Below are 24546 nucleotides of genomic sequence, written 5' to 3'. Positions count from 1 at the left end.
CTTCTTACCAAATTCCCAGGGCTCAGGCCCGAACCACCAAAGAAGTGACTCTCCGTTCTACCACTTTGATAATCAGTCAGCCCCGCTCCCCCGATACTTGGGAAACTGACCGAACACCACCGCGAATATACCCAAACTTCTAAACTGTTACTTAGATAATGCTCCCACCTTCCTCCTTGACACAGTCAAAACATTTAAGAACAAAACAGGATTACAAGATGCACCACCGGGGGTGGATTGTTAGGATATAGAGGTGGTAGGTTATCCAATGACTCCCATTCATCATCTTTTTCTTTTTCCTTTTTTTTTTATTTTTTATTTTTTTGTTCTCTTCTTCGTCAAACTTCTCGTCTGCTTTTAGTGTAAATATTGAGGCTGGAAAAGGACGTGAGATCCTGATCCATAATCCTGCATAATCACTTTCCTCCTGGCTAAAAGGTTCCTTTGAGTTAACATGTAGATTTAAAGCCTGGCAAACCCAGTCTTCAAAAGATCCGAAAATAGGCCAAAAGACATGTGGTCTTAAAGGCTCCTTTGGCCATTCTATCATACAATACTGAATCATTTTTACTTTGCTTTTTCCTTTTCTGGGGCCCCTATCGTTCCAATTTCTAATCATTATCCCTAATGGACTTTCTGGTGGTATGTCTGGTAATTTGCTCCCTTTTCTCTGGTCCCGGGTCTTCAATTTTGTCTGACCCATCTAGGAATTTTACTGTGGCAATTCCTACAGCCCTTGGTTGCCTTAGTGAGAGTGTCTTGCAGGGGGTTTAGGACCTATCACCCACCCACGAATCCTATAGGAATCGCTTCGGTCCTTCACCGGCCAAGTCCCTCGCGGGAGATTGGAACCGCGGTTAGAAGACCTCCACAATCGCTTCGGAACTACGTTCCGTCTCAGTCACACTCTCACACACACAGGCAACCGAAACCCACCCAACCGAACGGTATACGCCTTAAATACTTACGACTCCGTCGTCTTCGTTCGGATCTTCGCGCGCAGAATTACGGGCAAAATATAGTGCTGCAGCCGGCAAAGGGAGCTCATAAAAAAATCTAAATCTTTGCTTGCCCTTATTCAGGTTCAGGATGGCATTAGCCCTGACCTGACTCGAACAGGAGCCACCAAATGGTGGGGGCGCCCCTCCTAGATCAAGTCAGAATTCAGGAACCAAGACCATCCCGGACGAGCCCCCAATTGTTATAAATGACTGAGTCCCAAATAGGATTACAATCAGAGTTTACAATTTATTAAACGAATAGAGGCAAGCAAACAGCGCTGGGTGCGCCGGGAGTCTCTGCTCCACCGGGACGCACACCCGTTACGTAAGGCATCTACTTTTTTATACTCCTAGGCTAATACATATTTATTACTACTTCTAAAAGAGGCAGGGTTATTATAATTGGTTTCCCGAATCCGATGTCGCCTGCTTATCAGTCTCTGTTACTTTCTCAGGGGCCGCTCGAACAGGGAGACAGGAAGGCTCTTATTTTTCCTCCTTATCTAGTGGTCCAGGGAGACAGGGAGACAGGAAGGCTCTTATTCTTCCTCCTTATCTAGTGGTCTCTTGGCCGGCTGTCAGAAGTTACTGCACATCCGTGCAAAGTCAGCAGTTTTTCTCCGAAGAAATCCCTTTGTTCTTTTCTCGCCTAAACCCAGGCCTCAATGTTAACCCTTCAAAACCCCTTAGTGGCACGAATTGCTGGACCATTTCTTACAGACCCAAGAAAAAAGGAATTGCTTCTCCCAGCTGAGATTTTGGCAACTTTAGATTTAGAAAAATGTTTTCATTTTATTGAAGTTCATATTTCACTGGAAATGGATCCTTTTTTTTAGAAGAGGAAAGAAACCATTTGCCAGAAGAAAACATTTTTGTCAAAGAAACTCCAACAAACCAGCAGGTTGGATGGAGAATAGCTGGTCATACTGAATTACACAAAAGATAGTCAGGGTTTTTTGTCGCTTGAGAGAGAATGTAAGCCTCTGAGACATGTGCTTTAGCTATATATTTCAAATGAAATTAAGAGTAGTGAAATGGTAACAATATTGTTATTATCAGTCTTCAGAGTTAATATATGTTAAGGTGAATGAAGTAATTCATACCCATCCAAGCTATTGTTTCAGACAGTGACTGCAGATACTTCTACTCTTTATAGTGTTCCCATTAATGTTTTCTAAATTACAGTCACAGTCATAAGGACTAGGAACTATAATTACTCAAAAAACTGTACAGATACAGCAGTATGGAAAGAAATTGTCTCTTATTTCAACATTTTAAAATAAGTTTTGTTCAGTTCTTTCTGTATTAAAGCAGAAATAACTTCATAAAGCTGCAGCAATATGATTGCCTTTTTTTAAAAACATTTCATAACTTTGACATTTTTTAATTAATTCTGCTAGAATGTACATCAATCCTTCAGTCTTCTTTATATCTTTTCTTGGAGAACCTAGCTACTAGAGCACAGTTTCATGAGAGGCTTAAAATTCCCCAGTACCATATACGCAGCTACACAACTCTCTGCACCTGGGTGTCATTCGGTGGTAATCACCGTGCTAACGCGTTGCTTCTTTCAGAGCTCTCTGATAAAGGGCTGATTATTGTTGCCAGCTCCATGCACAGTTGGGTGTTTCTAGAGAGGACAGTTGCTCCTCATCATGTCTGCCTAATTAGGCTGATCGGTTCACAGCACTAAGCCAACCTGATTGAGAAACATGTTTGGCTCAGTGTCCTGATTTCTGTTTTTGCCTTTCCTTAAAGGAACCTTTGCTGAGGTCCCTCATGAGCTGCTTTTCCAGACAGAATTGAGGCTGAATGGCCAACATAATACCAAAGAAGTAAAGCCTGTCCTGCTGACATGCTGTGGGTAAGCTATATCACAAATATACAGAGGTCATAATTTTAGGTTGGGGCTGTTTTGAGGGAAAAAGTGGCTGGAGAATTTGCAGGTTAAGGACTTGGAGAGACTCACAAAATATCAATCAGTACGTGGAGATTAGGGCATGCTGTTTAAACTGGCTTGTCATTTAAAGGTAGCTGGGCCATCTCAAATTGCTTTAAATCTGCATATAAGGTATGCCTGTGTGGACTGTGTTTGTTTCAGAGACTGAGAGAGGCCATGTCAGATGCAGTTTTGGACCCCAGTTCTTGCAGATGTTTCATAATTCAGTGCTTCCATTCAACTCTATTCTAGTGACTGAGACACTTGCCTAAGACCACTGACCCTAGAAGTGCAGCTTCCAGTGTTGCATAAGATATAGAATTTGTAGTATCATCAATGTGAAAACATGTGAAGAGGCTACATTTGGTGAGTTGCACTGGAGCAGAGAGAAGGATGCGATAGGGTTGTGACTGAGATGAATTGTCTGATTAATGGGCTGCAAAATCAAATGGGAAGCAGAGGGGAGAAAGCTGCACTGTGTGAAGCACAATTTAGATGTATGTTTGTCTTTTTAAATTCCAAACTTTGAGATGTTTAGACTGGTGAGACTTATTCACTCTGTAGTTGTGATCCAGGAGCTAATTTTATGTTTGCTGTAATTCTTGTGATCAAAACAATTAGTACAGCACACCATGTCTTTGCAGCATTCATATGTATATATTTGAATGTTTAATGCTCTCCTAAATGTGGGAGTGCCCTACTAACAAAGAAAATGTAGGTCTTACAATGCAGCCTTTAAATTATTTGCTGACTATGACAAGCAGTTACACAGCATTCATGTGATAATATTAAATTTAGTATGGGCAAATGTTTTTTTTGTTGACCCTTATAAGGGAAATGGTTCTAAGAGTCTGGAAACCTAGATCTATCAGGTTCTCTACTGTGTTCAAGTTTGGTTAAGGCTAAGGCACTCCTAATATCAAGTACATCAAAGTTTGCTGAAGTCACTTTCCTTTGAAATAGATGAACCACCTGACAGATTGACATCAAAATCACAGACATATTTTGCAGTTTCATTTGATTGTATGTGAAAGTGTGTCATAATAAGATACTCTGCTGTGAAAGTTTCAAGTGCTGCCATCAGCTTTGAAAACACTGCAGTGAATTCCACCATTCACGTATCTGACCCAGCAAAACTAAACCCAAACCCTACATTCCAGCCAAGATAGGAATTCTTAAGGATAAGTAAGGGTAAAAGAGCAAGATTGTAAGGGATTTAAATATATATATATATCAAATTGTACAAATTTGGGACACAAGAAGCTCATACAGCCGCAGCACTCTGCTCCATTTGATGCATTTTCCATTTCAAGTATGCATCGGTATGTAGACCTCACATCCAGTAAGAATTTTGCATTCAGAATGAAAAGCTCATTTGAACGCAGTATACCCAGTGAATTCCCTCCTTTTATAGAAAGACCGTTGCTCATGAGTATTTGCCTAGAAAAAGGTTTATGTGAAGTACAACAGGTAAGCAAGCAAAGCATTTCTACAAGCACGCTTCATGTTGTTCTTACGTGAGCTCACATAGTTTGATCGAGGTCTAATGACTCACAGATTTGAAAGGCTTTAGCCACGCCATAAATGATAAACACTGTACAGATTTGTCTGAGGAGACAGGAGAAATTATGCACAGCTATTCCAACGAAAGGCTAAGGTATACTGTGGGTGGGAGAGAGTAGTTTACATTGGTCTAAGAGTGGGGGAATTAGGAGACATGTTTGGTGATTCAATAACTAGATATTATAGGTATTAGTCTTTAGAGTATATTGCCTAATGTCTTCATGCCAACATGACTGAAGCTTTACAATGGAAAAGGTGGGCTTAGAAAAGGCTTAATAGACATTGATATGATACTTAAGATACTTTTCATTGTTGATTTAGAAATTTAGGAGTAAACAAAAAAACATTCCTTTTCAGTTTAAACAACAGACCTTCATGCTAGCATCAAGACACAGTGACCAGTGAGTCTATGGTGGGTAGGCATTCATTTCTGATAAATAGTGGGCAGTTTTTCCTCTCAGCTCAGTAGAAAAATACATCTAAGGAGGCAGCAAATCAATGACCAAACCCTACCTTTCTCCCCAACGTGTTGTGAAACCTGCCTGCATCCCACTCCCAAGTCCACATGGTGTGAACACAGGCGCACGGATTTTGTGTAGACTAATCACTCTCTAACTCCACATTTTCCTTCCCCACCTGGGGAAGAATGGAAGATCCTCTGGCTGCAGCTCAAATGGGCATGCTCAGATACTCTCAGACCTGTCCCCCAGAAGCCTTACTGTTGGTGGCTCCCTACCAGGTCTGCAAGGGGACTTCAATAAATGTCAAGACACCAGAAGTGCTCTCACTGAGCAACAACTCACCTCCTTCATGTTGGGAAAACCTACCTAGCTGGTTACAACACCGCCTCATCTGACAAGCATTGCGTTTCTGCATCTGGCAATAAATCCTAATAGAGATTAGAATGTAGTGGTATTCTTAGAATAAAACAATAATATATTAAATTTGTTGGAGAGCCCTGACGATCTGTTTGTTAGATCAGTCCCCCAGTATCAAAGCTAGCCCTGTAAGGAATATATAAATCATTTACTTGTCCAGGAATGATAATAGAATATGAGTTGATAATGAAGGTGACTAGTTAAAACAGAAAATCTCTGTTTCTTGAACTAACATGTAACATTTGTAAGGGATTAATAGGAGCCCTTGAGGCAGAAATAAGGACATGGCTTTTAAACTGTGCTGAAATTCACTGGGATAGTTACACATCTTTATGAGACAGATTAAAAGAAAATCTACAGAAAAACAGGAAAGGACAATTCCTAAAACCAGGAATTGTCCTTTTTGAGTATGGATGTCTGACACCTAAGACGAATTGGTTTGGTTTTGTCGTTTAAAATAGTAACTGATATTTTGTCAAGTTGCTCCCACATGGGTAGACTTACAAAATGAGAGCAATGATTCCATTAACACATGTCTCTTCTGTGGTCCTAGGAGATATAGTTTAATATAGTTTCTGTAATGCCAAGATAATACTTATTCTTCCTTTTGGTGTATTCTTCTGTAAATTTGCCTTCAGCTCATATTATACCCTCTGGCAGTAGTGAAGTTGAAGGTTGAGAATGAGGGTTTTAGGTTTGATCTAAAAACAAAGTTTAAGAGCTATCAAAATATAACTTCTAAATGTGTCTTCAGATGCAACTTGAGTTTCCAGCTTATCCTGTTTTCTGGTCTTTTATTTCATTTCTAATGCTACTTCATTTCTAGTGCTACTTATTTGTATAAATTAGCATAGATCCCTAAAGCCAGTTGAGCTATGTCTGTTTAAACCCATCTGAACACCAACCAATATCTGGCCACAACCAATACCAATACTTGAACTTTTCACAGAAATTTCGCTCTTGTTGCATTCAGGTTTGTATTCACTACCCCTGCCCGCCCGCCATCCCCTTTTTTTCCCTTGAGTGCTGTTTTTAAAGGAAAACACTATGAAGAGCATGGTCCCATAGCATCTTGATTCATAGGTATTTCAGTAGACATAAATGAAATCCCCTTTCCATAGATGGAAAGAGGTCTAGATATTGGCCATCAGATGATCTTTTTTTTTATCTTTTTTTTTTTTTTTGAGCAGGGGTGTTATGTGAAATAGGCTACAAACTGTATATGTATTCAGAGAAAACTGTTACATTTTCAGGAAGGAATTTCACTCCATTAATTTCTGTTTTACATAATGATCACAACTGATGAGATTAAATAGTTAACAAAGTAGCTACTGGTATACTTCATGGCTCTAGGAATTTGTGACCAGTCTCCTCAAAGGTGAAATGAATACTGGTGTAAAACTGTATTTTCCAAAGTAAGTTTCTGTTTACAGGGATCCTTCTCTCTCAGTGACAGAAAAAGAGAAATAATCAGGGCAATTCAGTATAGTCAAGTGGTACAAGAAGTGCTGGAAGGCAGTAAATATTTGAAAGTTATATATACAGAACTTTTTTTCTTTTTTTTTTTCTTTTTTCATACTATTTGAAGGGAAAAAATAAAAAGGTTAAAGCGTAGTCAAAATTGATGCTGATCTCTGAGGTTAAGATTGTCATGAGTGAAAACTTCAGGGATGTTTGGCTGTATTCCATTTTTTCAGTTCTCTGCTCTTTTAGGAATTTTAATTTTTTCTTGGATAATTAGATCTCTGATATTAGATGCATATAATTAACAGGGAAAATGGTTTGCCTGCTGACTATAATAGCACTGTCTGATCTGTTTGCCAGATAACTGTTATGGCCTGTTTTTTCAGAATCATTTTATTCCCACAGATATCTCGCCAGACATCCTTATCTGGAACCATCTGTATTTGGTTGCAGGGATGAAATCCTGGGACCATTTACTGATTTCAGTGGTCCCAGCATTTTGCATGCATCCTCAAAATTCCCCGTTAAGACAATTCTCTTTAAAAATATTTACTCTTTCAGAAGTTGAATGTGAATGTCTTCCCCTTGTCAGTAGTATAATATGACTGAAACTTCATGTGCAAAGCTATGTTGCTCAGGGATGGTGTTTTATCGAATTGGCACAGAAGCTTTTACTGTAATTCTCAAAGTGCCTCCCTGGGTGGGAAGGAGATATGTTCTCTTTATACTGAGAGAATTCTCTCTAAAAAGTTAGCTTTATCTGTCTTTGGTTAACCAAAGTTTGATGCCCTGCTGTCATTCATGTCTTTTGGAAAACTCTCCCCACGTCTTTTTTGATAGCCTATTTACCAGCTGCTAAGCAAATAACATCTGACAATAAAGGACCTGGAAAAAAATGGTTACAGCTGCATTGTTATCATGTATTTTATTCTACTTTCAACTTCCTTCTTACATTTAGATTAGATAAAATTCAGGTTCAGTGGAATAAAGCTTTCAATCATGACTTTTTTTAAAAAATACGGACATAAGGTGAGTGAATCCAGCACCAGATTATTTTTATTTTTTTTCCTGAGCATATGGTCCAGACATAATTTCTAGGTGACTAATAGTAAGAGAAATAGTAACAAGTAAAATATATCTAGACCTTTCTGTACAAACGTAGTGGTAGGGATTTCAGCTAACTAACTGCTCAGTTATGGTCCAACTGTTTTGTCTGGGTCAAAGGAAGGCAGTTTTCACATCTCTGGAAGAAGATAAAGCCCCATGATGCATTTTTGAAAATCCCACCCATGGAGACTTGAGGACGCAGTATTTCAGTTAATGGAGAAACTGCTTTTAAGATGTATTGCAAGTATCCTTATAAATCCACTAGCTGCAACAGGATTAAAAATACACCTCTATAAAGTCAAAAGCTTTACCAACAATCTGCAGTTAAAACATGTCATTCACATTTCTGCACATTCTTTTCTTCTCTGTGTGGAAGACAGAAATAGATTTGCTACACAAAGCTCATATTAGGGGGTCACACAAATACACAGCAGCCATTTTGTTTCCAAATTGGATCTTTCTCTATACCGTTTCTTTTGATGTATGGAGTCCTTGCTGCAGTGATCTTTTCCCCACCTTTCCTGAGCATTACTGCCTAGTGTTGTCTATCACTCAATGTTTCTGCAATATGTGAAGCCATTATTGGGCTACGTATGCAGCATAAAAACATATATATAAAAATATCTAGTGTTTAGCTTCTACTTTCTTATTTTGATGTCTTTTTTTTTTTTAATGTTTTGGTCTTGAAAATATGACTGTGGGTTTATTTTTCATTGCTAAAATGCTTGAATATCTTCTCCTCTAGTTTCTGATGGTCAGTGCATAAAAGCAGGATTTTGTTTATCACAGCAAATTGGGAGTGTGCGGGAGAAGGGAAAACAAAAGGAAAATTTTGATGATAAGGTCTTTGAACACAGCCAAATATTTCAGAAGTTAGATTTACAGTGCTCCTGGGATTGAGCAGACACGCATCCACTATTTTAAATGATTATTTGTTTGTTTTACTGTAATACCCAAGACAAGCCAGAAAGCAAGGAAGATCCTAGGTGCTGTACAAACTCAAAATAGCAGGACTGAAGAATAGAGCCTGAAGAGCTCACAGTTCAGGTATAAACTTTGTGTGTTCGTATGAGTTCATGTTTGAGGGCTGGTCACATTCACTTGGAAAGAGAATCTATTCTGTTGTATTGCAGCTTGGTTGATAGTACTTTCCTTTTCATATTATCTTATGAATCAAAATCCTTTTCTGACTGATGTTATATCTTCCTAGTGTCTGTGCCTCTTGAATGTTCTGATCATTTGGATTACCACATCCACGGGATTTCCTTCTCTCTGAGACCTCAGAAGAATGCCCCAGTTTGAAACAATCCCTTGCATTATGTGATGATGGCTGCTTCTTCTGCTATAAATGCCTTCTTTCTTTAGTTGTTAGTCCCCTGCATTTCTAAAAGTCAAACCACTTGCACCTTGCTGTTAGTTCTGCTTTTGGCTAACTTAAAGCATGCTAAATATTAGTCCTTCCTAGGAAACTGGATTAACTTGCTTTTCCTCTAGGTTTCAGCTATCCTCATGCTCTCTGCTTGTTAGTCTTTTCTTTCCTCATGGTCCAGTTAAAAAAAAAAAAAGTAATAAGACCGTATATGGACTACAAAATGAAAATAGAATTTTAAAATGATACATAAACATATTAGCTAAATCATCACTTGTGTAATATAATTGGCTGAATAATCTTGCTAAAATCAATTTGACCAATCATACGAATAAATCTACAACATAATTCAGTATCCTGCATTCAGCTCTGGGGACTCCAGCACAAGAAGGACGTGGAAGTATTAGAATGAGTCCAAAGGAGGGCGACAAAGATCAAGGGGCTGAAGCACCTGTCCTATGCAGACAGGCTGAGGGAGTTGGGTTTGTTCAGCCTGAAGAAGAGAAGGCTTCAAGAAGACCTTATAGCTGCCTTCCAGTACCTAAAGGGGGCCTGCAGGAAAGCTGGGGAGGGACTCTTTGTCAGGGAATGTGGTGATAGGACTAGGGGTAATGGCTTTAAACTAAAAGAGAGGAGGCTGAGTTTAGGTATAAGGAAGAAATTCTTTACTCAGAGGGCAGTGAGGCACTGGTACAGGTTGCCCAGAGAAGCTGTGGATGCCCCAGCCCCAGAGGTGTTCAAGGCCAGGCTGGATGGGGCTTTGGGCAACCTGGTCTGGTGGGAGGTGTCCATGCCCATGGCAGGGTGTTGGAACTGGGTGGTCGTTAAGGTCCCTTCCAGTCCAAATCATTCTGTGATCCTGCTTACTCAGTCTAAAACCACCGAGGTCAGTTATTGTGCATTTGAATTTGAGGTAACCCATTCTGTGGAAAGCTCTTCACTGGGTCTAGTGTGCAATCCTTTTCTGCCTGAACAGCCACTCTGAGACATTAGAATTATATGTATGGCATGATGTTACAGCAGGCAGTATAACTAACAAAATAAAACCTTAATTGTTTTTTTTTTTTGGCCTTTTTTTTTTTGCTTTTGTCTTTCTTTTATCCAAGAAAGAATAGAAATAATTAGAAATTTGGAAAGTAAAGTCATTCATACTTTGAAAAATGTTCCACTTTTTTTTTTTATTTCTCTTCTTTTCTGATGTTTGTACTTCTAAAAATCTTGACTGCCTTTCCGCATGAAATTCTTTGCTGTTGCAGCTGGGCTTGACCTCTTTGGATAATGAGGCAATGATATGTACTTATAAAAGGAGCAGTGACTCCAAAAAGCTCTGTGTTGAGATTTCAAATGGCAACAAGTGATCATATTCTTTCCTGTTGCTTCAAGCAACAAAATACAACTATTGTATGAACTGGAGTGCTTCAAAAAATGATGGTATAACCATGGAGAGATCTGGTTGGAAAGGTTCTCAACTAAAATGCTTAGTGGTTTTTTAACTGCTTCTAGACATAATAGTGAGACCTGATTTTTTTTCCTCTGTAAATTGACCTTCTAAACTGACTTCACAGCCCTTCTAAAAAGGTACTGATTATATTTGATAGAATCATAGTGATCATATCTACCCTCCTACTATCATTTTGCACTGGATTATAAGAGTTTTTGTTACTTTAAAATAATACAAAATATTACAGATAACCTCTTGCAGTGTTTTTAAGATTTACCTTTTTTTTTTTTTGAAACTTAATTATTACATTTTACTTCACATTTTAATTTTCAACATTTTAATTTTGGTAACTATGTGGAGAAAGCACAGCCCATCTTCCATCAATATCTTTCAAGTTTTGCATCTTATCAAGATTCAAGAAACAAAAACAATATATTTGGGTTGTAAGATATTCACTTTCCAATTCAATATATAATAGGCTGAACACTTTATTTATTCTTGTTTAAGAACTGTAATAGATCATTATAATAACTTATATAACAGTGGGCAAAACTCATCATACATACTCCTATTCCATTTGACACATGCACTAATCAGGTAGAGTGGGACGTTAATCTTGATGATGATAATTTCTGATATTTCTGTGAAACATTTCATCCTACCAGGTCCAAAGGCACTTAAAGATTTGCTGTGTGTAACTGAGTTCTGACACTCTGTAGAAAAGTCCTGCTTTTCTGACAGAGGTCATTGGCACGTTAAGAAATCCTGTTTTCTTTCAATGCAAAATATGATAGCACAACTGTTGCAGGTTTTCAGTAAACAGGGAGGTTTATTTTGCATTCAGCATACATGTTTGTGCCTAAATATTACAGTGATAGGCACGCTATAACTACCTAAGACAGGAAATTCTGTGCATGCACAGCCTTTTAAAAATTGGTGTGTAGCCATAAGATATCTGTAGGAGAAAAAAAAATGTGTGTGTGTGTATATATATATATCTCCTTGTGTTCACCACTAGCTATGCTGGGAATGTTTGGCAAATCTTGTTTTGGATTCTATTTACATTCTAAACAAAACTTTGCTGTAAGTGCATTTTCACTGGCATTAGTTAAGAACTAGCTCATTATAATACACTCTTCAATACCAGAGTGATGGAACAAGACAAATCCGGTAAAGCCCTGTGAGCTGTAATACTCAACTCATACCTGAAAAGGATGACAATTGGACAAGGAAATTTCAGTGAGAATTCAGGTTGGAGGAAATTTAGGAAAGAAAGATGACTGAAAGCTCCCTCCTACTGAAAGCTATTCAGAAAAGAAGAAAAAAAAAAAAAAGGCCCAAGATCCAGGATGGTGACCCTGTTGGGGTTTCCTCCCACCCCACCCTGGAAACAGCTGAGAAGAAAATGAAGTAGGTAGAGCTGGCTGGGTTTATATAAGAGTCTTCCGAGTTGTACTGACAGTAATCAGGTAGAGTCTTACTTTCTATGAGGCTTTTCATCCTGGGGAACAGAAGTAAGGTTAAAGCAGAGTCCAGAAAAAGGGGGGGAGATAGTATTAATTATCATAACTTTGTTACCTCTTTAAATATTTGGAGCACAGATACCATGAAAGGATTTAGTACATTGTGCTTGCATAGCTGAATCACCACCACAGCAACCCTTTGAACTGGGTGAGGGCATTCCCGCTACAGTCATGTTGGACCGAGTCAGTATTAGTTAGTAAGACCGAGTCTAAGTCTTAGTTAGACCGAGTTAGTATCAGTGCTATTAAATGGCAGGAATTTCTACAAGTATCTGTGAGTTGCAGGAAGTGGTGCTACTGATTCCACAGGCCTCTTTTTATATCAAATTCCTATAAAAAGAGAGAAGGAATCACACTGCTAGCAAAGATGTAAAATCAGGTTGGGATTGTTGCTAGTTATTTAAAGGTACCTCACTGCTTTTTGTAAGACTGAACATATTACATGCTGTATCTTGGCTAAATTCCATCTTTTATAATTACATCCTCTTCTCCCCTTCTCAAACATTTCTTGCTGTCACAAGAGGATGCAGCATTGTTCATTTTCTTGAACTAGATGATGGGGTAGCAGTATTTCAATCTCATCATAATTTCTCTGAAAGATAGGTTCAAGTTGCCCAAGCTGCATTGTGGTCTCTGCATCACTCCCTGTAGTATTACCATGGATGGAGAGAGAGATGGGTTTTGAAATTAATGCTCAGGCAGAGGTTCTATTTATCTCACGCTTAAGTACAAGCACAAATCTGTTGGTTTGGCTTCCTCTACCTTTACTCCCTTGTTACAGTATAAGCACTCCTGGAAGCAGTGGGAGGCTTACTACTTGAACTCCAAAAAGTACTTTGAGATTTTTACAGAATCACAGAATCGTTTAGGTTGGAAGAGACCTCCAAGATCATCTAGTCCAACCTCTGTCCTAACACCAACGAGATCTCCACTAAACCATATCACTAAGGGCTACATCTAAACGTATTTTAAAGACCTCCAGGGATGGCGACTCAACCACTTCCCTGGGCAGCCCATTCCAGTGCCTAACAACCCTTTCAGTAAAGAAGTTCTTCCTAACATCCAACCTAAACCTCCCCTGGTGCAACTTTAGCCCATTCCCCCTCGTCCTGTCACCAGGCACATGGGAGAATAGACCAACCCCCACCTCGCTACAGCCTCCTTTAAGGTACCTGTAGAGAGCGATGAGGTCTCCCCTGAGCCTCCTCTTCTCCAGGCTAAACAACCCCGGCTCCCTCAGCCGATCCTCGTAAGACTTGTTCTCCAGACCCCTCACCAGCTTCGTTGCCCTTCTCTGGACTCTCTCGAGCACCTCCATGTCCTTCTTGTAGTGACAGGTCCAAAAACTGAACACAGTACTCGAGGTGTGGCCTCACCAGAGTCGAGTACAGGGGGACAATCACCTCCCTAGACCTGCTGGCCACACTGCTTCTTATACAAGCCAGGATGCTGTTGGCCTTCTTGGCCACCTGAGCACACTGCTGGCTCATATTCAGCTGACTATCAACCAATACTCCCAGGTCCTTCTCTGCCAGGCAGCTTTCCAGCCACTCATCTCCCAGCCTGTAGCGCTGCCCCAGGCACAGGACCTGGCACTTGGCCTTGTTGAACCTCATACAGTTGGCCTCAGCCCATCGGTCCAGCCTATCCAGATCCTCCTGCAGAGCCTTCCTTCCCTCGAGCAGATTGACACACGCACCTAACTTGGTGTCATCTGCAAACTTACTGAGGGTGCACTCGATCCCCTCATCCAGGTCATGGATAAAGATATTAAAGAGGACTGGCCCCAGCACTGAGCCCTGGGGGACCCCACTAGTAACTGGCCTCCAACTGGATTTAACTCCATTCACCACGACTCTCTGGGCCCAGCCATCCAGCCAGTTTTTAACCCAGCAAAGCATACGCCAGTCCAAGCCAAGAGCAGCTACTTTCTTGAGGAGAATGCTGTGGGAAACAGTGTCAAAAGCCTTACTGAAGTCAAGGTAGATCACATCCACAGCCTTTCCCTCATCCAGTAAGCGTGTCACTTTGTCATAGAAGGAGATCAGGTTTGTCAAGTAGGACCTGCCTTTCATAAACCCATGCTGACTGGGCCTGATCGCCTGCTTGCCCTGCACGTGCCACGTGATGGCACTCAAGATAATCTGCTCCATGAACTTCCCTGGCACTGAAGTCAAACTAACAGGCCTATAGTTCCCCAGGTCTACCCTCCAGCCCTTCTTGTAGATGGGCGTCACGTTTGCTAGCCGCCAGTCGACTGGGACCTCCCCATAGCCAAGACAGCTGATAAATGATGGAAAGCGGCTTGGCCAGCTCCTCTGCCAGTTCGCTCAGTACCCTCGGGTGGATCCCATCCGGCCCCATCGACTTGTGTACATCCAAGTGCTGTAGCAGGTCGCCAACCATTTCCTCATGGATAGTGAGGGCCACGTCCTGTTCCCCATCCCCTTCCACCAGCTCAGGGTACCAGGTATCCAGAGAACAACCGGTCCTGCTGCTACAGACTGAGGCAAAGAAGGCATTGACCACCTCAGCCTTTTCCTCATCTTTTGTAACTAAGTTTCCCCCCGCATCCTGTAAAGGATGGAGATTCTCCCTAGTCCTCCTTTTTGTGTTGATGTATTTGTAAAAACGTTTTTTGTTATCTTTAACGGCAGTAGCCAGATTGAGTTCCAGATGAGCTTTGGCCTTTCTAATTTTGTCCCTGCACAGCCTTGCAACATCCTTATAGTCCTCCTGAGTGGCCCACCCTCTTTTCCAAAGATTATAAACACTCTTTTTTCTCCTAAGCTCGAGCCACAACTCTCTGTTCAGCCAGGCCGGTCTAGTTGCACGCCGGCTCATCTTTGGGCACGTGGGGACAGACCGCTCCTGAGCCATTAAGATTTCCTTCTTGAAGAGTGCCCAGCCTTCCTGGACTCCTCTGCCCTTCAGAACCTCCTCCCAAGGGACTCTGCCAACCAGTGTCCTGAACAGCTCAAAGTCTGCCCTCCGGAAGTTCAAGACAGCGGTTTTACTCGTCCCCTTCCTGACTTCGCCAAGAATAGAGAACTGAATTTTAGTTAACTGTATTTTAGTCAAAATACAAGTCACCATTATCCCACTAGTACTGTGAATGCTTTCAGAGCATTGACTGGCTTCTGCTTCCAGCTTGATGAGCTGGTGACTGTAGCCCTTGGATGCCATTTTGATAAGTGAAATCCTGGGGTGTGGGAAGGGTTGTTGCTATGTTAGCTGCTTGATGAACTGCCAAGATTCTACCGATAGCAAACAAGGGGTATGTGGCTACAAACAAAACAAAATAACAAGGAAAAAAAAAACAGCCACCTGATACTATTTTAATACTGTTTTCTCTGCGGCTACAATGTTTTCTGGCGGAGAAGTGCCCACAAGCCTGTTACTTGGAAACACAGGCAAATTCTCTGCTAAAGCAATGGTCCGGTCTTTGCAGTCTAGTAGCCAGCTGTGGGCAATAGTGGATGTTTGAGAGTACAGCCTAGTGAACATGTCTGCTGATACGTCTGGCCAAATGCACTATGCCAAAAGTAAAATTCCCATCGCAAATGGTACTAGATGGGTATCCTGTTGCCTGTTTCCACAAAGACAAAATTGGATGGAGTAAGAAATGAAGCTACAACTTCTCACCTGGAACATTCCCAAATTGAACTGAGTGACTTAGAGAGTTGGATGATAAAGTTGCACTGCAAGTACCAGAATGACATCCTTTTTCCATGTCTAATGGTTTACTGTAGCACTCAGTCTGCAACCACTTGGACTCTCAGTAGACTGCAATCCTCTTCCCTTTTAGGGCTGTGCTTTGGTGGCAGACATCCTGATTCCTCCCTGTTTTGTCTATTCCTAGAGGGCGGAACATAGTGGTTTAAAAGTGTTGTTCATCGGTATTGTCTCTATAAGCAACCTTATATCCATTTTGCTCAGGACTATGAGCTGGTTTATGCACCAGGCAGTAAATAATGATACCTGTAGCTCCCTCTCTCCTTTATACTTAGTATTTTTCTCTAGTAAATGCCTGGGGTGTCTAATCAGGTATAACATCTTTTGATAAGTGCTGACTTCCTAATTTTCCTCTTAAAGAAATCCAGCTGTGCTCATGTAACTCTTCTGCAGAAAGGTGCCTAAATATATCAGGGGAATGTCTGCACCAGAAGAAGAAGGTGAAAGAACATGGCATGGGCCAAAACACCTACATCAACTTAATCTTGCCACTGTGGAGCTCTACAGCAGGTAGGACTTGGCAGTACAGCCGTGTGTATTAATAATCAGAGTATGTATTCCTGGTGCCAGGAGCCTTTTGGATGCTCTGATTGAGCGGGCTGCAGACAGTGCTCAAGAAGAACAGCTGGAGCCCCAGCACAGAGGAGAGCTCTGCATCATGCCCTGTCACCTTCATGTGTGTGGCCCGGAGACAGGAGGGAGGATGAAACATAGCATCTATGCACTCAGTTTTGCACCACCCAACAAGAGAGTGCTTGGTGGTGACTCCAGGCAGCATTCAAGTGCCTTTACACAGTGCAACAACTTCAGCTGGGGGCTGAGAATCCATTCTCATATTTTGTTCATCCAAATTTCCTTTCTCCACTTTAGAAATCTACACTCATCTCTTCACTAGAGAATCTGTTCAATTTCCTCTTGTTTAGCACTGTGCTGCAGTGCTTACATTTCCGCCGAGTACCTTCACTTAGAGACTGATTGGCACTAATCATAAGTCCAACTTCTCAAGAGTGAAGCATGGGAGAGAGTGGGAGTTGTAGGCTCATCTAATTTGATCAGTCTGTTTTGTTATACTGAATATTTGATTTTCAGTAGCCAGCTTATGTGGAAGGAAATAAAAATGTAAGAAATCCAGCTTCTTTCCCTTTTTGCTTTTTTGGTAAGATTTTAGGTTTGACTCATCTTTCCCAGGCTAATTGTCAAGAAACTGACAGATCAGTCGTGGTTGACAAGTGAGTAATTGGAAGAAGCGAGGGAGTGCAGCAGGTGTCAGTACTAATTTGGTAAAACAAAAAAAAAAGGGGGGGGGTGAGTAGAGAGTGGTATGACGGTCACTTACATAGTCATGACGTTACAAGCTTTTCATACAAAATGTGTGCAGGATTTCATAACACTTAGAGCATTAACTATTAACCAGCCACTGCAGGCCTATTTCAGATGTGGCCTATAAGTTCACTATAAGAAGGTGCTTTTGAGCATCTTGACAGAAAAGACTGTTTCTTGGCACTGCTGGGGGCATGAATGAAAAATAGTTTTGTGATTCTCACCTGTTCCACTGCTGGACACACAGAGCAAACCTTGCAGCAGGCAGACCCCATGCCCTTGCCCTGTCTGGGCTGGACCATCAGGGAAGGACACCACTGCCAGAGCTGGAGTGTTCATTCGCTGTCGCCCTGCCAAGATCTCTGTTGCCTGCAGCTACCCTAATTCTCCCAAATTGTAACTCTGCCCGGTCCCTCCTCATTGCTAGGAGGCTGAATGTACAGCACCACCTAAATCTCACTTAGTGGGTGGAAGATGTGAGCTTTGTGCCTGGAGAATTCCTCTGGCTCTAAAGAGAACAGTCTAAGACTTTGCTGTATTTTAGAAATCAAACCCTTGGAAATAAATTCCTTCACTTACCTGCCAAATCTGCCCCTCCAAGCTCTGTGTTTCCTTGCTTCAATCTCAGTTGTCACTGAAGCTGCATCAACAGCAGCCTGTGTTCTCATTTTGATCCCTATAATGGTGTTAGCGACTACAGGCCAAATAATGGGTTTTGCTGGCAGACTCCTAAGATGAGCTTTTGCTCTGAAGTGGTGGTACAAATAGCATTGCGGTATTTCATGTTTATTGTCTACTAAAGATTTCAGTATCTTATATGTTCTATTTCAAAGAAAAAGGCTTTTTTTCCTCATTTAACTGCCAGTCCTAAAAATTCACCAGAGCTTCAAAGAAAGTCTTTTTTTGTCTTTTTTTTTTTCCCCCCTGGCTTCTGCATAGTTATAAAGAATACAGAGTCTGCAGGGCACTTTCTGCTCAGGCTTTCATCTGTACAATCCCTGTCTTGATAAACTGCTTCACTTTCACCCATGGATCATTTGGGGGCAGAGAAGGCCTGCAAGGCGGCCCCAGGTAGCAACTATATTTCTAAGGGATGGGACCAGAAGGGAATCTGGTACCCTCTCCCAGAGCTGACAAGGTCCTGAAACTCCTGTCTGGCTCAGATGTCAGCAAATCATCTCCAAACATGTTTACCTGTATCTCCAGGAAAAAATCTACTTAGCAAGATTTTTTTTTCCTTCTCACTTTAAGGGATATAAGCACTGCTTATTGAAAACATGTTTGGGTTGCTTTTTCTTTTTTCTTCAAAGGAAACATAAAGAGGCATCTCCAGCAGCCATACAGAGTGGCTCCTGCTCTGCAGAACATACATCTGGTGGGGAGCAAATCCATTTAACCTTTCACCACGCAGACCTTAAGTCAGCGGGGAAGAGAGCTGACAGGCATCTTTGCAGCTGATTCAAATCCAAGACAAGAGCTGAGCCAGCCAGCAAAGTCGTGCTGACCTTCTGCCAGCGCTACTGCAGCCCCCCGAGCGTGACTTTGGGCACCGCATCCTTGGGAAAGACGGCACTGGGGAATGCTGGCAGGCCCTTCCCGACAGCTGCCTCTGCTCCGTTGCAGCCCAATTGAGTGTTATCACTATGACAACCTACAGGTACAGGATTCGTGTGGTGGCAGGAGCTCGAGCTGACCATGGTTGCGTGTGCGTGGCTCAGAGTGGGGCTCCCCTGCCCCAGAGGGGAGCAAAAAGCACGTGGAGCCACAGGTGCCTTTCCCCTGCCCCTCTCCTGTCACTTGCTCGGGGTGTAAGGCAGGGTGGGTGTTTTAGAGACATCAGTGGTTAGGATTCTTAATAATCTTCTCTGGGACAAAGTAAAGGGAGGGTCATTTTTCTTCTCAGTTTCTAGAGCCCTTCTTGGGAAATCACCAGATTTATGAGAATATAAAGCTGCCCTTGAAACTCTGCCTTCTTCAGCATGATTAAAAGGTAAAATGTTGCCAAACCTCATGTACCCTGCCTGCCTGTGTGTGTGTATTGTGTGTGTGTGTGTGCATGCACGCATTACTTTCTTTCACTACTATGACAGCACATGCTCCCCAAAGCTATTCAAAGCATTAGAAATATAACTCCTCCCTCCGGTGCCCTGTGTATGTGCATGGCTGGGGCTTTCTGCTTTGCTTCACTCCCATCTGATCGCGGGGCTGATGGTCACGACTCTGCTCCACACCTCCAGGCTTCACACAGAGGAGAGGAGGATCGGGGAAAGGAGAGAAGCAGGCACAAAACTGCCCTATGGAGCCATCGATAACTTACTCCCCTCGCTAGCAGAATTGCATAGAGGAGGAGAGGGAGGGGGAGGAGGATAAGGGAAAAAAGAAAATCCAGAGAATTCTGCTCTTGCAAATGTAGTGAAACTGAGTGGTTGGAGTTCATTTGCTCGAGAAGAGCAGAGAAGAAAGAGGACATTGAATGAAAAAAGCAAGAAAGGTCTGTAGCCCTTTTTCCCGATAGTCGCAGTGTTTTAGAGGCAAAATGATTCCTCCGAGCAGCATGACTGAAGTCAGCGTGGATAGTGTGGAGAAAGAGAATGAAGTGGAGAGAACAGAGCAGCCCCCTTCTCCAGCATCAACCACCAGCCAGGAATCAAAGGTACTTGAAGAATTAGATGTTTTCTTTTCCTTTTTATTTTTCTTAACTCTTCCTTTGTTTTGAAAAGAGATGTGTTGCTTTGATTTTTATTTGCAGCCCTGTGCCAGGATCAGCATTAGAGTGCTGTGAGCCACCTCTGATTGTGGTGCCTGCTCTGACACTCCTACTTCTGACTTCTGAATTCTCCCTGTTACATGGGATGCTCAGGGTTCTGAACTGGGAAACCATTTGCCTTTTGAGATGTTTGTGTCTGGGGAATTTGGTTTGTATTTTTCATCTTCTTATTACTCAAATGACCTGGGGGAGTGATGGGGGTCAGGGTGGGGATCGATGCCAACAGATGATTTTAGTTATTTTCACACTGAGCATCAGATCACTTAAAGGGTTTTGTTCATAGTTGGAAAGGTTGATTTTCTCACAGGTATGGAGAGGAGATTTTTTGGTGGGGACTTGGGATGTTTCACCTGCCTCATCTAATCTGGCAGACCCATCAGTGAACTTTCACTGTTTAACAAGCCAGCAGTTGAAATGGGATATAAGTGACAGTTTTGGCACAAGAGTCCTTATGTACACTACCTGGAAAATGATTTTTTTCCCCCAGCCTTTTATTTATTGATTAATAAATGTGGTTCAATTTACCTTACTGAAAACCAACATCCATCTCAAAAGGCATGACCTCTAAATTTTTAATTGACTTGCACATGAAAAGTTTTTCTGTCTGCCAGTATGTGATTTGGAAGATAGAGGGGTAAAGGGAGAAAAGTAGGAACCTTAGATAATGAATGTTCTCTGCAGCTTTTCTGGATAATGGGCTTTTACTTATCCTCTGCTACCTACTTATGATTGATACCATGATAGCACCTGCTAGATCTTCCTGTAGGCTTCCACAGTGATGCTGTGTGCTGGGTAAACATGTACAAATAGGGAGGTCCTTGTCACTAGGAGCTTACAGCTGATTAGAGCCTTAGGAAGCACCATATGAGCAAAACAGCTGCCTGACAGGGAAGGTTCGTGTTGGCCCGTGTTTGAAGGTACTGACTGCCTGGGTCTAATGTAGGAAGGCTGCTCCTACATCCACAGCCTTCTAATGTAGGAAGGCTGTGGAAGGTTATTCCACAGTTACAACTAGGTTTCCAGAGAGCGAGTCACAAGAGCCTCTGTGGGAAGAGTTCTGATGTGGGCTTCGGGATTTTTTTAAGATGCTATACTCCAAGGAGGATAGCTAAGGTATTCCCTATATAAAACAGCCTCTGTAAAAGAAAAGAGCTCTCCCAGCAACAATAGCATTCCCTATTCACACTGTTCACTATACACACTCAGCACTACTGGGACACTGCTGCAGTCTCTCTGGTTAGTGGGAAATGAAAAGTAAATGGATTATTGTTTCAACCCCAGGCTCTAAAAGGATCCATTTGATGGGTACCTAAATCCTTTGCAGAGAGCACTTCCCTAGAACTGCTGAGTTGTTATTTGTCTGGTGGGAAGCTCAGCCTGCCACTGAGGTCCCAGAAATAACAGGAGCCTTCACTGCACTGCCAGCACCAGCTCCTCACATGTGCTGGGCTGTGCCCAGGGCCTGGCAGGCTGCGTGCTCCTTCTGCTCCCAGCTAGAGTCTTCACTCAGTGCCAAGCAAGCGGATATGGAGCTCGAGGTGCTGCTCACATGAGGGACTTTCCCATCGGGTGACAGAGCACTGTGCCCAAAATGAAAGAACAGGCAGGAATCCTAAATCTACAGAAAGACAAGTGCTTCATGTATGGATCCTTCTTGCTGCATGTGAATGCACTCTCAAGGATGACAAAAGGAGTTAGGCACGTCTGGCAAGAGAGCAAATAGACTACTAAATGGTTTATAATCAAACATTATCATCATCAGTTTTCCCAGTCTTGTGAGCATTTGAAGTGACACACTGCAATTGGCAAAATCTGTGGCTGTGTAGTTGATGCCATTACTTGCATACAGATATTTTAAGTAAATATATAAACTGTGTATTCACATTTTAGAACTACAAATAAGAAAATGTGTTGTATTATTTCAATAGATGGAGTCAAGAGAGCCCTCAGATCATTAGGAGAATTGCTTTGGTTTTTTGGTCCTAGTAAACAGGAGGATGGAAAAATTCTCAATGATTTCACGAAAACATTATTTTTTTATTATTATTTTATTTTTATTTTTTACCAAGGGAGTTGATATACTTCAGAAGCTAAAGTCTCTGACAAAAACATGTCAGTGTGTGCCAACAGCCTGTGCACAAGTTTTTATCCCATGGTGTCCCCTGCTGAGGGAACTATCCTGTCATTCACAGAGGCCTAAGCTTTCTTGAGGTTTCTCTGTTGCATAGGTTAACAAGTTCTTGTCTTCTGCAGTTACTGCAGAACAGTTTGTGCAGTATCTAATTACCCCACAATGACTTGTTTCTGTGGCAAAACACTATTATGATTCCAAATATAGAAACAGAAACAACACAGATAATACCAACCTTCAAAACGCATTTGAAAACATTTCAGCAGAAAGACAATTTTGAAAAACTAATGTTGAGCTAATGTAGAAAGCTTGCTTCCAGTCTTTTTAAAGTAGATAATGTTGGCAGATAGTCACTTACAGTACCAAAGTCCAATAAAAGGGTTTTATCTAGCATACTCCAGACTGTACTCAGAAGATGATACAGTGGAGATATTGCAATTCCTGACTAGCATGAGTTTGAGAGGCAGAACTTTAGGTTGTTACAAGTAGCTGAAACTGCGAGGAATGACTCTCATGCATTAGTCACACAGCCCTGCCACAGGAAAGCAGCTCACTCTTAATAAACACTGAAACTTCCCACTGCCTTTTCCTATGGATTAGGAGTATATTTACAGGTGAGCACACTCAGATGCTGAAAGCTGAAAGACCAGTGCATGTCCTCCTCGTCATGACCATCTTCACAGCTGAATTTCAGTGCAGCTGCTCAGAATGAGGAAATTCAACTGCACTTTCAGTACACCACATTGCCTGGGCCCTATTTACATGTTCAAAGTATATGTTTGCCTTGTGGTGTAGTAGATACATTGCTGTATTATGTGAATGTGTCTTTGGGATTGTGTGTCCTCAGCTGCGTTACATGTAACACCTCCAGTGTACTCTCTTATTTATATAACTTCAAGCAGATGTCCAAAGGCTAGCAAACACACTGTATCTGGGCCATCCTATAGAACTATATATATTGCTGCTGATCTAAAAACCCTAGAGCTTGAATGGTTAAGAATGCTGCAAAACTAGTAATTAACTTATTAATTTATTGGCTCTTGAAAATGCTTGCTTCAGACCTAAGTATGACTTGAGTGGATACTTAAAATGTATTAAGAAAATAACTTTATGAGGTTACCATATAAATGTATATAATTGCTAATACGATTACACGTATGTGTTTGTAGTCATGTCTCCTACCTGTTTGGATCCTTCACATCTGGCTTCCAAGAAGGCAAATGGCCAGTTTGACAAACAATTTTGTAGAATTACAACTTAGTAAGGGAGGAAGTCATTAGCTAATGGATCCTAAGGAAAGATTTCTTCCTGTTGGTAGCAATTAAAGACACTGCACGCTGGTACAATCTCTAAGTTAGCAATAGAGGCAGAAATCTAGTGGCAGTGATCAGATATTTCTAATGTCTCTTAGTGCACAGGTACTTTGGAGTTTAGTAAAGAAAACTAAAATATAGGGACATATGAGTCAAAAGAAAAGATTCATACACCTGGCAATATTTCTATGTTTTGGCATAGTTGGCACACAACTGTTAGCTTTATCCTTTTTATACTTAACTGGCACTTCTATATGAAGAGGAAAGAGACCATCTGCTGATTTCTCTCTAAGTGTGAGTCAAGGCATTATTGCTGTATTGTGAATAATGGTTGGGGGTATTCATAGACAACGGACTACATCTTAGAAAATGCCCTTCCCATTTTTAAATTTTAAGGGGACCTGAGCACCTGTGATGCTTAAGCTAGTAGCAGCAGGGTTGGTCAGTACTGGACTTCAAACTATTAGTGTTTCATTTAAAATATGTAAAATATCTGTCCAGTTCTTTCATACACCCCAGAAAGGGTATCAAGCCCTGATCCTTGATATTGGACGCATTCTGTCATGTAGAAGTTACTTACTTGTAGATAGCAGTGGATATCTGTGAAGGCCAAATATTCTTTCACAGCTTTGTCCATTTCCATCTAATTTTTATGAACTTCAGCTGCAATCGTGATGTGCTGCAGTAATACATCTTTGGTGTGAATGCTCCACACCATGATTTCATTGTCCTGACAAATTGCTTACACTTGGGTCAGTTAAGTAAGTTGAATAGCTGAAAAATGAAAAAAAAAATAGAAACTACTCCTCCAACTAAATATGGCATTTGGACTATACGTTTCACAAAATAAATGAATCTATCAGTCTGACACTTCCATACATGGTCTATTCAGCAGCCACTATTCAGGGAAATGCAGGCTATCTTCAAATTCAGGAAAGACAATTCAGGAGATGTAGCACAATTGTACTTTCTAACATGATATATAATACATAAAA

At 41.4% G+C, this 24546-nt stretch overlaps 1 protein-coding gene and 1 long non-coding RNA gene across 4 annotated transcripts in view; one reads left to right on the top strand and one right to left on the bottom strand.

The window, feature by feature from the left end:
* Positions 1–1483, bottom strand: part of LOC308189113 — a 443217-nt gene extending 441734 nt beyond the window's left edge. For both annotated transcript variants that reach the window (XR_013946025.1, XR_013946026.1), the window contains exon 1: positions 969–1483. This is a non-coding gene — a long non-coding RNA (uncharacterized lncRNA). The remainder of the gene's footprint in view (positions 1–968) is intronic.
* Positions 1484–2759: 1276 nt separating this feature from the next.
* Positions 2760–24546, top strand: part of STAC (SH3 and cysteine rich domain) — a 107363-nt gene continuing 85576 nt past the window's right edge. Inside the window, exons 1-5 of one of the 2 annotated variants that reach the window (XM_080578842.1) lie at positions 2760–2865; positions 16414–16530; positions 18651–18997; positions 19244–19330; positions 19894–19993. In XM_080578842.1, coding sequence (XP_080434968.1) covers positions 19320–19330; positions 19894–19993 — 111 coding nt within the window. In that variant the 5' untranslated portion in view covers positions 2760–2865; positions 16414–16530; positions 18651–18997; positions 19244–19319. The remainder of the gene's footprint in view (positions 2866–16413; positions 16531–18650; positions 18998–19243; positions 19331–19893; positions 19994–24546) is intronic. The other variant, XM_080578843.1, reaches the window with a different exon arrangement.

The sequence above is a fragment of the Anser brachyrhynchus genome (genome assembly GCF_964034855.1).
Source record: "Anser brachyrhynchus genome assembly, chromosome: 2".
NCBI classification, from domain to species: domain Eukaryota; kingdom Metazoa; phylum Chordata; class Aves; order Anseriformes; family Anatidae; genus Anser; species Anser brachyrhynchus.
Note: the sequence above shows the minus strand (reverse complement) of the source record. Positions and strands in the feature narration are given on the sequence as shown.